The sequence below is a fragment of the Aulonocara stuartgranti genome (genome assembly GCF_965226115.1).
Source record: "Aulonocara stuartgranti genome assembly, chromosome: 15".
NCBI classification, from domain to species: Eukaryota; Metazoa; Chordata; class Actinopteri; order Cichliformes; family Cichlidae; genus Aulonocara; species Aulonocara stuartgranti.
In genome coordinates this window covers 10,911,772-10,925,499 of record NC_138951.1, presented here as the reverse complement: position 1 = coordinate 10,925,499, position 13,728 = coordinate 10,911,772, and the positions used below count along the sequence as shown (strand labels likewise).

General features: G+C 40.5%; 1 protein-coding gene across 1 annotated transcript; it reads right to left on the bottom strand.

Annotated features, from left to right (window-relative positions):
- Nucleotides 1-11,450: 11,450 nt before the first annotated feature.
- gpr6 (G protein-coupled receptor 6) lies at nucleotides 11,451-13,728 on the bottom strand. Its single transcript, XM_082506220.1, has 2 exons — nucleotides 13,594-13,728; nucleotides 11,451-12,992 (listed from the first exon to the last, which is right to left on the bottom strand). Exon 2 carries the CDS (start codon nucleotides 12,965-12,967, stop codon nucleotides 11,960-11,962), a length of 1,008 nt encoding a protein of 335 aa, XP_082362346.1. The 5' UTR covers nucleotides 12,968-12,992; nucleotides 13,594-13,728; the 3' UTR covers nucleotides 11,451-11,959.

The following is a 13,728-nucleotide window of genomic DNA, read 5'->3' as shown; positions in this document are numbered from 1 at the left end:
AAACCAAATAGAATAAATATAAATAAAAATTAGTGCCCCAGTGAAAGATGCTTTGGAATGATCTTAAACAGGCTGAATGAATTACAATTCTTCAAAGAAGACTGGGCCAATGTAGAAGACTCATTACCAGTCACCACAAAGGTTTGATTGCAGCTCTTGCAGCCAAGGGTGGCACAACTAGTTATTAGTTAACTAGTTGTTAACTGCTTTTTCACACAAAAAAAGAAAAATATATATTTTGGTGACGTTAGCCTAATATTAAACTTTGATTATCTGAAACTTGTGCCTTATTACCACGTTTAGACAACTTAAAAAAGGACAGCAAGTCCTTTAAATAGATCTTCAGATGTTCCACAAGGAGCGGGTGGGTTATTTCTTGATATGGTGTTAACAGACAACAACAACAAAGAGAAAGAGAGAGAAAAATTAAAGGTCATTAAGGAAGCCAACTATCAACCTCTGCTAGTTCTATAACCTGACTTTCACCATTGCGTGATCAGTAATCACCCTTTTTGTGGACTTACTCTTAAAGCTCATTTCTTCATGTCCAATATTTATGGAAATCAGACAGGAAATAAAATTCTTTGTGTCTAGGTTGTTGGGTTAGGCACACTTTACCTTGCACTTTTCCCAAACTGTAAAACAAAAGCATTTCATCTTGCTTTCATGTTAAATGTGAAGCAGTGGACAGCTACCAATCCAGCACTCAGGGAGCAGTGTGTAGAGACGGTAGAGACGGTGTGTGTGTTTTATTTCAACAGATGTTTTATGATTATAATACATTTCTATACGGCTTTTCCTCCTTTCCTGAACCTTGCATAATTTTTGTACAAACAGTGAGGCTATTTCGAGCCACAGATGACAACAAATTTTAAATGCTCAAGTAAGTATTTTTGGAAAAGCGGGGGGATGTGTTGCCCAATCAGGAAGTGGACTGAACGATGTTTGTTTTTTGTTTTGGTTTTTTTCCACGCAGAAAAACTTAAGATGCATTTTTTTGCTTGCCCTATTTGCTACTTGGCATTGGTTACAGTAAAAAACAAACAAACAAAAAACAACTATATAACATAACCACACCTTACCAAACAAATGTGTGTGTGTGCCCTACCTCCCACGCTGTCTATTATCACCGACTCAGTCCTCGTCAGACCTACGCACACTCATTCTCTCAGCCCCAGATAAAATAAATGTAAACAAGCCTATTATGCAACACGACTGTGGGGTTTAATTGGTGACTGCAGTCTCTGAATATTCATTTTCACCTTGTATTTGATTTTATTGCTCATTTAAAATAATTGGTTTTATAAAATAAAAACTTCTTGAATTAGAAATAAATCAATAACAAATACTCCCATGCAAAAAAACCCCAAAAAACATTTTAGCTTTACTTTTGGTCAGCTGTTACCATGTGCTTCCTGCACATTCAGCCTTTGCTTGCTCCTCCTGCAGTCAGCGAGTGACCTTGTGTTCACTTTCATATTTCATGCCACACCGTGTTAAGTCTCCTGAAGTCATGAAAGTACATGACTTAAAAACAATGAAATAACTGAAAAAAAGAGGTCTGTTTGAGCATGAAAATGCCAGATGTCACTTTGAATTCTTTTGTTTCTAACACAGAACGATGTTTGAGCTGCAGTGAAGGCCCAGCATCTCCACCCGGGTCAGATGTCATTACATAAGTTTTTTTGGACGCTGTCCCTTTTGGTCAGCTCACCTAAAGTCTGTTTACATTTTACTCGACAGACTCACATCCACACCTACATTTAAACATGTTAGCTAGTTTTCTTTATTATAGTATTAAAATATAAAAGTACTCACTTTGCAAAAATGTTCATTGTTTATTTTATATTGGCCACATTGCAGACACTCAGCCCCTTATTTCACCTGCTTTTTGAAACAGGCATCTATAGTTCCTCTTACAAGCAGAAGGTTTGAACAGCAGGTTGAAGGAGCTGCTGCTTGGTGCCTGAGATGACCATGTTACTATGTTAAGGATATCTGCTCTCACTGATAGCAGCCGACAACATTAAAAACAGCCCGAAGCCAAGAATTCTCGGCACACAAGGATTACTTGCACATACACTCCTCATTATTTGAAACATTAGCCATGTTTAATACAGGCGTCCACTATATTAACAGTAAGTATATGAGAGAAGATAAGAGAAAAAGCCTAATATTTCACCCTTCAACACGAGAGCTTATCAAAGCAAAGCCTAATGCAGAGATGGTAGAGTTGTTAAATCTATACCAAAGCATCACGTTTTATTAGACAATGATGTTTTACATGCAAATTATTTCCAAAGCTCAAATGCACATCTGTGCCCAATTCAACTTCAAGTGGGCTGGGCAAAAACAAACACCCCCGTTTATTTATTTATTTATTTCAGTGTAAAAATGTAAAAGTATTCAAAAAACTGATTATTAAATAGATTATGAACAACCTGAGATATCTTAATTAAAAAATAAAGGTGATTTGAACAATTTGAAGCAGTGCGTCTAGATTCAGTCACTCTTCTGTCCAAAAATTGAGGCCTTCTTCTCACTCTGCTCCTCCTGCAGTTTTTCTCACTTTACAACACATCTACTTGGAGACTCAGCAGGGAGCCAGTTCTTGCACTCCTGACTTAATTAATGTTACAAATGCCATTTTTTTACACTTTCTTCTGAAATTTGATGGCATTACAAATCAAACTGCATTGAATTACTGGATGGATTGATATATTAAACAAGTCCTGAATGATGCATAAAAGCATCCAAAGCATATTTCTTGTAAATTGCCATCCTTAAAAGCAGCTAATCATTACGGGTTGAGTCATCATGTCTGGAAAAGACTATGTCTTATTCCTGAAATCTACATCTGCATGGCTAAATAAATCCCCTCCATACTTATTTTCTCTGTTAGTCATCATTGCTGTGCTCATAGTGGTGACATATCACCTAATTAGTAATTAGTTCATGCTGAAAAAGAAGATGAGACCTGAGGCAGGTAAATATTAAAGTCAGGACGATGACGGGCGTAATCGTGTCGTGCTGGGGAGGTAGCGTGTGTCACAACAGTGTCTTTGAAGCGTTAAGCTGTAAGGCTGTGATGGTTACTCTGGGGTAGGAGGGTTCACTCGGTGTGAGGAAGAGGACATGAGCATCATACACGGTGAGTTGATGGGAGGTAATGGGTCAGGATGAAAGGTGTGAGTAAATGAGAGCTGGATCCAAAGACAGAAGTGCCTGCAGTGTCACCACATCCAAAAACCACACAATCATCCGTAGAAGTGTGAGCTACCTCATTATTTGGCTTTATATCTTGAGGACAAGTTGACCTGCAGCGCATTAAAGTCTTTCCCCCGCATTATACTTCCTCACCTTGCTTGAACCACTGTAATGAATTGTAAAATTACCTATTTATACCATACATATCCAGTTCAGAACATAGCTGAGCCCCTGGCATGTTTACATAATTGATCAAAATCACTGAGATAATGTTTCGGTCAATTTGATCTGGCTGCGGAAATGAAGCTTTAGTGGGAATTGAGTTATAGCCATAAGGTGTTTGATTTTTTATTAGTTGCTTCATGCACACAAACACACTCCCCTCCTTCTGTTTTTCCTCCTCAACAGTAAATTACAAACATATACAGCGCCTCAGCTTACACGATGATCTCCTCCAAGAAACTGGCACTGACCATGTGGAATTATTAACACTACCATGTCTGTATTGTACAGTAGATCTTATACCACACGCGATCCAATCTGAATACTTCATCTTTTCTTTCGACTGCTTCCTTTAGACATCACCATAAAGTACCATCTTCCTGCATCTCACCCTATCCATAGCATGCCCCTCTCTCACCCCTCTGTCCTCCTCCACTAAATCTATGAACCTCCTCTGTGGTTTCCCTCTTCTCCCCCTGCCTGACAGCTCCATCTTCCTGCTGTCACAAGTTGGACAGCACTGGCTTGCTACCAGCAGTATCAGTGCCTGCAAGCACACAGAAATTGCTGCACAGCTGCAGTCACCGGATCATTAACTGCAACACTTCCTCTTGTTACTTTATTTTAAGGAACTATTTTAAGAATTTAAATGTTTTCTTAACTCCTTTCTACAGAAAAGCTAAAGAAAGGCTGATGGCTCAACTAATCAGTCTTCAGTGTTTTCAAATACTTCAAAGACATCTACTATAATTCTCCAAATACTCAAGCAGTAGCTTGTTATCAAGGTTATGGAGAACCAGCAAAATTATCCATCATGGAAAACCAGTAGAGCCTGAAAATGTTAATTATTCGATGGTTTATTATTTTTCTGTTACAGTAATCGAGTTAGATAATACGCTAAGAATGTTTCCGCATTTAATGGACACATTAAAAATGGCTGTTTTTTGCTGAAGTTAAGCAAAGATTGTTCATCCGTATGCAAAAGCGTTTCCTGGAATTGAAACCAAATTGATCATGCAGTGATTTGTTTACTGTGCGCTCTTGCAGCCGTGTAACGCATATCACTTTAGAGGCAGCACACTGATATACAGAGAAATCTGCACGTTGTTGTTTATGTGCTTCAGACAGCTGCTGTATATGCAGTAACAGTCAACTCTGCAAAAAGCTGTGATCAAACTTTAAAACCAATCACATGATCATACTTCAATCAGGCGAAAAACATTCGACTCTCTAAAATGGGATCTACTCTATCTATAAATATTGCAAGGATCATCTATTCATAGGGGACATTCGGTCCTTTTTATGTGTTTAACTTCTAGAGCAAACATTGTTAGGTGCCGCAGGTACAAAGCTTAAATGTCAAACAGTTGCTGAGTGTCCACAACACTTACTACTGAGCTCATTGTACCTTGAAAAATGTCCCTTAGTTACACTCAACACGTCACGTAGTGTTATTCTGAGAAGGAAGAGCTTTAGGGCTGGCGTCTCTTTCCTGAACGCACTCTCATCCATTTATAATCCTTCATCGAACACGCATGGACAATCTACAGCAGAGACTACAGACAGCATACATACTGCACATGTACAGTCGCCCACAGGCAATCTGGTAATTTAGCCATGACAATTGCGTTCACAAAAACACAAGTGGCGTGTACTTTATTTTAAAGAAAACTTTCATCTAGCTGGGATGGGATTGTCTTTGCTTACCCAGGTAACATGTTTGCACGTGCGTCTAACAATCACCATTATTGGATTATCACCAAGCTCACATTGGAGAATAAGATAACATGTTACTGACACTTTTTGCTGTCTGTCAACCATTCTTACAGCATCACTTTCATCTAAATATGAAAAGACAACCCTGAGAGAAGAAAGGTGGAAAAGTTTGCGTGATTACACAATCAATAGTACTAAAGCATTTTCCATCAAGCTAATGGCTAACTCAGTAACGGTGGTGTTTCTGTGGAGAGCATTTGCTACACTGCTGTAATTAATGTTATTAGTGATGGAATCATTCAACTGTGGACTTGTGCGCAGGTCTGCACGGATCAAGCATTACATAATTCAAGCACTTCTGCTATCCTGTATTGGGTCTAATGGATGTAATATTTAAGTGAAGGGCCGTGGGTGAATTTCAGTGCACTTTCACGGTGTTGTGCAGAAGTCTTGAGTCACAACTCATTTCTTTAGATTTTGCTTTTAAGGAGCCAATCAGGATTTGGTCCACGATACAATACCAACTGGAACATGTCTGATTGAGAAAGGTGGCCGACATCCAAAGTAGACCTCAAGGAATCTGGAGATGTATTTCTGAATTTAAAGAAATTGCAAGGAAGCTTGCCAAAGAGAGTTCATGCTGTGTTGAAGAATAAAGGTGGTTATACCAAGTATTGATTGACTTTTAATTAATAAAAATATGGTTGTTTTTTTTCACACTGCATGATCTGCCCGTTGTAATGACAAGCACTACAGTTAGGTCCGTAAACACACCAACACAGTGTATTTTAAATCTAACAATTTTTATGTGATTGAAGTGCAGAAGTTAAATTCAGTACATTTTACAGCAACTTTGGGGGTAACAGACCTTTACGTCACCTATGTTCAGCAGATCAAAATCAATTGGAGAAATGACCGAGCAGCAGTTTCATGGCAGTGAGAGTTATCCATTTCTTCAATCATTCCAAATGAAGCAGACATAATATATGTAGTTAATTGTGTTGAATTTGTATGCTTTTTAATGTAATTTTAAACATGAAGCTCAAAGAGATGTCAGTGTAAGAGCAGGACGTCATCATTAGTCACATAAACCTATGAAAGACATCAAAAGCTTTAGAAGACAAAATCCATTGCATTTAAAAAAAACTGAACTTGACAGAAGACAAGTAAAGTGCACGATGACAGAATGATTTCTTTGGTTAAAATAAACACAAGAAAGTGAAATCCACCAGTTTATCCACAGGTTTGAAGGAGTGATCTGAATGTGCCGTGTTAAATATGATTGATACCAGTAGGTTGTTGCAAGTGGAACATTAAAAATTACATTTAAGAAAATAACTTGATAAACACATATTCTTTGCACCATGACAGGAAGAATAAATCTATATAACAACTAATGCAAACTACCCGTCCAAAACACACTGGAATCACTTCACGGTTTTTACAAAAATGAACCCCCCCCCCCAAAAAAAAAGAAAGAAGAAAGAGAAGAAACAGTGGAGAAATCCGAATCTCTTTCCAAGAGATTTAATGTAGCCTGTGAGCTGGATCTTAGAAATGTAACATTTTAGAAATCGAAGGCCTAAAAAGTACATGAGCACTTTTAGACTGTTGCCACAGGTTTACTTTCTAAGCCCTGCGAACAAACAGGTGGTTGCCTGATTTGGTGAGTGACCGAAAGCAACATCTGTTAAGGCAGAAAAAAAAACAAGTTGAACAAACATCTCCTGCTCTCAAAGCGGCCAGTCTTCTTCATGCAGCGCATTAGCGGCCCTCAGCATCCTTCACCTTTACCCCACTTTGTGATCAGCCCTAAACTGACTGAAGGCTCCACTGCTTTCAGAGTGGTGACTGATAAAGTTGATAGCTTTTACGAGGAGCAAACACACTGACCTTTGTGGTGTTGTTGTGTAAGAGCTATTATTGGGACAAAGTAAGAGGCAGGAACAGTAGCACACTTACAGTACTTGTGAATGCCAGCAGAAATGGCAAGCAAGTCTAAGTCTGTGTCGAAATTTAGCTTGCAAGAAAATACTCTGTAAAAGCAACTACTTGTTCCATGCAGAGCTGTTTTTTCTCTTAAACAAGTATAAAGAATAGGCTGCGTATGCACCAATCAGACTGCTATCAGCGAATCAAGAGCAGAAAAGATGGAGGGAAGGATAGAAACCTAAAAACAAGAAAAAACGAAGATGGATTTAGTTGGAATTTCCTCGGATACTATCGTGTCCTTTGGGAGAAATCCAAAGCTCATGATGATCACAGATCTCTCAGAAACTGTTAAGGTTGTCATCAACTGAAACTAAACTGACGAATAAAAGTGGGAGTGAAAAAAACACTTTTCACTTGGCTGAAATTAAAACTGGACGAGAAAAACAACTGTGTGCTATTTGCTTAAAAGAATTAATTAAAAATGAAAGAACAGTACAGAGAATGTTTCTACTCCCGACCTTTGCCAGTGTAGTCTAAAATATGCAACTAAATTCAAAGTTCACGCATAATTTGACGACTAAAATATGTATTATCTGGTGCAGACATTTAAAAACACAACAACGAGAACAAAAAAAAGTCAAACAAATTCTGTCTGGAAAAAAATTTACTGAATTAATGACTTCCTGTTGCAAAGGTGGGCAGTGGTTATCACTCTTTGCCTCACAACAAGTAGTTCCTGGGTTCAGATCCACCATCTGGAGTTTGCATGTTCTCCCTGTGCCTGTGTGGGTTCTCTCTGGGTAATCTGGCTTCCTCCCACAGTCCAAAGACATGCAGTTAAAGTGCCAATAGGTGTGAATAGTTGTTTGTATTAGCCCTGTGAGACAATAGTGACCTGTCCAGGGCGTACCCTGCCTCTCACCCTATTGCAGGCTCTGAGCTCGCAATATCCTCAACACATTTCTGTTTTTTCTGCAGTTTTCGAGTACCATGATGGTTTAAAACTAGCTGCACGAGCTGCAGAATGACTGGTTTTTAGTTTCAATGAGGTATGAGAAGCGCTTCCCAAAGTGTGACCTGAATAGGCCCACCTGCTCAGTGGCCTTCTCGGACATGCTGGTTACCACGACTACTGCAGAACCGAATAATTAAACTGAGCTGATGCTGCAACGATTTATCTGCAATGTGGGTGTTTAAGTGTTTCATCACGAAACAGAATTTAGCTGCGGTGGGAACAGTGACTTTATTTAGTGGGCTGTATGTGGACTTCTTGGAGAAGATCAGCAAAAGCAGTAAATGGCTTCTATGAATGCCTCTGCCAACAACAGGAGACTCTAAAGCACAGAGGCCAACATCCATGAAGATGAAAGATATACTATACATTACTCACAGGGAGTTGTGTATATAAAGTATATCTTAGGAAAAGGCACTACCATTAGATTCTGCAGTTTCCAGAGGAGCAGGCTTAAGGGGCACACAGAGAAATGTTCACTTGGGATGACATGTGTTGAGGACAAACCCCTACTAAGAAAGGCTCCGTGCAGATTGCACAGATTAGATTGCACCTCAGTGCCACTGATGTGATAAAGTTGTCCGAGGTCTCTCGACAGGAGAGGCTCAGCCTGACATGAAGCTTTTGAGATTTCAAGCATCTTCTGCAGGTACAAGTTAGTTGCAAAGATACAGCGCTTACAATTATCGAGTCAGTTCTAGAGCTTCCAATCATTTCATTTTACTGGCATGCTGGTCAGCATCAATTAGAGCTTGTATTTTTGAATTTATTAAAGATTTAACTGTGCATGTAGGTTTGTTCTCAGTAATTAAATAGTGTTTCAATGCTCAGTAATTTCATTTTAAAGAACTAATGATGCAGTCATCAAAGTAGCTTTCACCTAGGTTAAAGCTGGGTATTGCAAGCTGTATATGCTGTATTTTCAATTAAGAAAAAGTAAGGAATGTGAAGTATTGTGTAAAAGCAGGATGTGGAAGAAGAAGTTATTGAAGGAGAGGAGAAAAGCTTAAGTTTCCTGGTCTACAAAGTTATCTTCATTCCTGCGAGGCTCTGAAAACCACGGCAGATAAACGGCTGCATCAGTCGCTCCGCAGGCTGCCGGGTTTACTTTGTGTTTAACAGGTGACACGGACCCATTATGATCATTCTTCTCACTTTGTCACACACCCGTACACGTGCATTCAGCTGCTCTACTCTTGAATCATAACTAGAGATGTCGATGGGATGAAGCAAGATAAGGTCCAGACAACCTTTCTCATTTCCTGCGCTACCAAGACAGAGTGCATCATATATTTTCAATGCGAACGCATACCAAGGCCAGCAGTGGCTGCGAATGTTACGTAGGGGTTAGTAAATTACGTGAAAGAAATGCTGATTTGACTTCCGCAGCCTTATGTCTCACCTGCTAAAGCTGGAGGGGAGGCAATCACAGCTAAGTAGCCAAGATCACGTGGCTCATGTTTTTACACGTTTGTGGTACCTCTGGGTTTTTCTTAACCACTCACAAGCACACATATACAGGGAGTGCAGAATTATTAGGCAAATGAGTATTTTGTCCACATCATCCTCTTCATGCATGTTGTCTTACTCCAAGCTGTATAGGCTCGAAAGCCTACTACCAATTAAGCATATTAGGTGATGTGCATCTCTGTAATGAGAAGGGGTGTGGTCTAATGACATCAACACCCTATATCAGGTGTGCATAATTATTAGGCAACGTCCTTTCCTTTGGCAAAATGGGTCAAAAGAAGGACTTGACAGGCTCAGAAAAGTCAAAAATAGTGAGATATCTTGCAGAGGGATGCAGCAGTCTCAAAATTGCAAAGCTTCTGAAGCGTGATCATCGAACAATCAAGCGTTTCATTCAAAATAGTCAACAGGGTCGCAAGAAGCGTGTGGAAAAACCAAGGCGCCAAATAACTGCCCATGAACTGAGAAAAGTCAAGCGTGCAGCTGCCAAGATGCCACTTGCCACCAGTTTGGCCATATTTCAGAGCTGCAACATCACTGGAGTGCCCAAAAGCACAAGGTGTGCAATACTCAGAGACATGGCCAAGGTAAGAAAGGCTGAAAGACGACCACCACTGAACAAGACACACAAGCTGAAACGTCAAGACTGGGCCAAGAAATATCTCAAGACTGGTTTTTCTAAGGTTTTATGGACTGATGAAATGAGAGTGAGTCTTGATGGGCCAGATGGATGGGCCCGTGGCTGGATTGGTAAAGGGCAGAGAGCTCCAGTCCGACTCAGACGCCAGCAAGGTGGAGGTGGAGTACTGGTTTGGGCTGGTATCATCAAAGATGAGCTTGTGGGGCCTTTTCGGGTTGAGGATGGAGTCAAGCTCAACTCCCAGTCCTACTGCCAGTTTCTGGAAGACACCTTCTTCAAGCAGTGGTACAGGAAGAAGTCTGCATCCTTCAAGAAAAACATGATTTTCATGCAGGACAATGCTCCATCACACGCGTCCAAGTACTCCACAGCGTGGCTGGCAAGAAAGGGTATAAAAGAAGAAAAACTAATGACATGGCCACCTTGTTCACCTGATCTGAACCCCATTGAGAACCTGTGGTCCATCATCAAATGTGAGATTTACAAGGAGGGAAAACAGTACACCTCTCTGAACAGTGTCTGGGAGGCTGTGGTTGCTGCTGCACGCAATGTTGATGGTGAACAGATCAAAACACTGACAGAATCCATGGATGGCAGGCTTTTGAGTGTCCTTGCAAAGAAAGGTGGCTATATTGGTCGCTGATTTGTTTTTGTTTTGTTTTTGAATGTCAGAAATGTATATTTGTGAATGTGGAGATGTTATATTGGTGTCACTGGTGAAAATAAATAATTGAAATGGGTATATATTTGTTTTTTGTTAAGTTGCCTAATAATTATGCACAGTAATAGTCACCTGCACACACAGATATCCCCCTAAAATAGCTAAAACTAAAACCAAACTAAAAACTACTTCCAAAAACATTCAGCTTTGATATTAATGAGTTTTTTGGGTTCATTAAGAACATGGTTGTTGTTCAATAATAAAATTATTCCTCAAAAATACAAGTTGCCTAATAATTCTGCACTCCCTGTATGACACGCAAAAACTGAGCAAGCAATCATATGTGTCTAGGTTTGAACTAGAACAAGGTACTTGGATGGTACTAGGATGTAAAAAACTAAAAGAAAAGAAAACATTGTGTGTAATACACACACACACACACACACACACACACACACACACACACACACACAGAAAGTGCAGCAATATGGATCACATACTTGAGCCACCACTTGATTTTATCCCTTTATTCCTCTTGTACAAAATGGACATCAAAGACAGTACAATACAAAATAGAAAAATGGCACAAGGTTACTCACAGGTTCAAATGCTTAAACACATTAAGGGCTATACAATACTGCTTTGGCATTTGAAAAAAAACATTGAATAAAGTGCAAGATTTCCATTCCTATTTTTTCCACTTAAGTACATTCACAGGTTTGCTTTGTCTTTTTTAAAAAACAAAACAAAACAAAAAACAAAAAAAACAAGTTTCTTGTTCACAGCATTTCCAAACTCTCCCCCTAACTTGTGTTGAGACATAGGCTAATAAAGTGCAGACACAGTATGCATGAGAGACGCATTCCGAACATCACGCCTGCTTTGTTTTTTGTTTTTTAAAGCATTCACTGTCAACTGTAAGCAGATTGTCGATGATTACTGGGTTTGTCTTTTTGCTCGGCCATTAACGCACACACATGCATGCTCTCTCTCTTTCTCTCTCTCTCTCTCTCTCTCTCTCACACACACACACACACACACACACACACACACACACACACACACACACACACACACGCAGCAAGCTGTAGCACCTTTTTTAGACCTCACTTGGTGACCTGGACCGATAAGCTCCCTTGGCTTGAAAGCAGCCACAGAGAAGCATGTAGATGGAGCGCTGGATCTCGGCGTTTCTGTAGGCGTAGATGATGGGGTTGATCATGGAGTTGTAGGTGGCCGGCAGCAGTGTAGCATAGGTGTACACTGACGGATACTCCCTCTCACCCACGAGACAGTAGATGGCAAAGGGAAGCCAGCTGGCACCAAAAGTCCCCAAGATGATGGCCAAAGTGGACACCCCTTTCTTGGTGGCGACATAATGCGAAGTGGCAAAAAAGTGCTGTTGGAGGGCGATCTGGTGGGCGTGGTGGCACACGATCTTGCAGATCTTGAAGTAAAGGGTCAGCATAAGCACAAAGATGGCAAAGAAGGAGGTGGCCAAGAGCATGACGTTGCTCCGGGTCAGAGGGCGGACAATGCTGCAGGAGGCCGGCTCGCCCAGGCAGTTCCAGCCGAGCACCGGCAGCAAGCCCAGGAACAGAGACACCCCCCAGGTGCCCACTAACATCAAGTGAACGTACTGCAGTGTCTTCTCTGAGAAGTATGTCAGGGCATTGTAGAGGGAGAAGTAGCGGTCTACCGTAATGGCTAAGAGGCTGCTGATGGATGCAGTGAAGGAGGCCACTAAAAAGCCTACAGTGATAAGGCTGATAGTCTCAGAGGAGATCACATACTGAAACACAAAGTTCAGAATTAATCCCATGCCGGCCAGCAGGTCGGCTGTGGCCAGGCTCCCGATCAGCACAAACATGGGAGTCCTCAGCGTGGGCGTGTAGAAGATGATTGCTACCACTATGGCGTTCTCACAGGCGATCACGGTGCCTGACATACAGAGCATGATGTCCCATGGGTTGATAGGGAAATCTAATGCGGCGGTGGAGAATTCCAGGCTGCCGTTCCGGTCCGAAGACTCAGCCTCTATCCACGGGAGAGCTTCTCCTGATGCAGGAGTCGCAGAAGAGTCGTTCACCACCAGCGACTCATTCATAGCTCCACGATGCCGTCTCTCTGTCCTGTTGGCAGCAGGGGAACAAGAAGATTGCTTTGTTAATTAAAAAGGGTCTTTTTCAAGGTGAATGTGCCTTTTAGCTTGAATTATATGAGGAGACCAAAGGACAAGTCTTGTTATGAGACAGCAAGGTGGAGTAGTAAGTTTTCAAGTAACTTTGAAAAATAACTTACAAAAAATTACTTACAAAGCTTAAACCTTCTCTAAGGGAAACAAGAACAATTCTTGCTGTCTTCTAGCATACAATTTCTATTTGTTTTCACATATCAAATGCATAATATAGACATAAAAATTAATATATAGAATCAGTAATAACTTTGAATGATCCAATGTCCAGTATTCAGAGATCTGTTAAAATCAAGTAGTAGTATAATATTAATTTATAAATGAATAGAAAATAGCTGTGGGCAGATTTTCCTTTTGAAAGTTCCACTAAAGGTGCCCTGAGAGCTCTCCGTGGTCCTGAAATCACAGCAGCTCTTACCACATAAAACTCTAAAGAGACAAACGCCGTTTATAAAATCAGTCTTATCAAATAAACAGTCTATAAACCTGTTTTTCTTTCGATACTACGATTTTTTTTCTAAAAAGTTAAGAATACTTACCACCGTGATAAAAACCAGAGATTCTCGCTAATATCAGGAGCCGCTTCCTCCGAAAAACTCAGCAATGAAAACTGATGAAACGATTCCCGCTTTTCCGTCGATCTCTTCTTTTCACTCACTCAAGTGAAGCCCTCG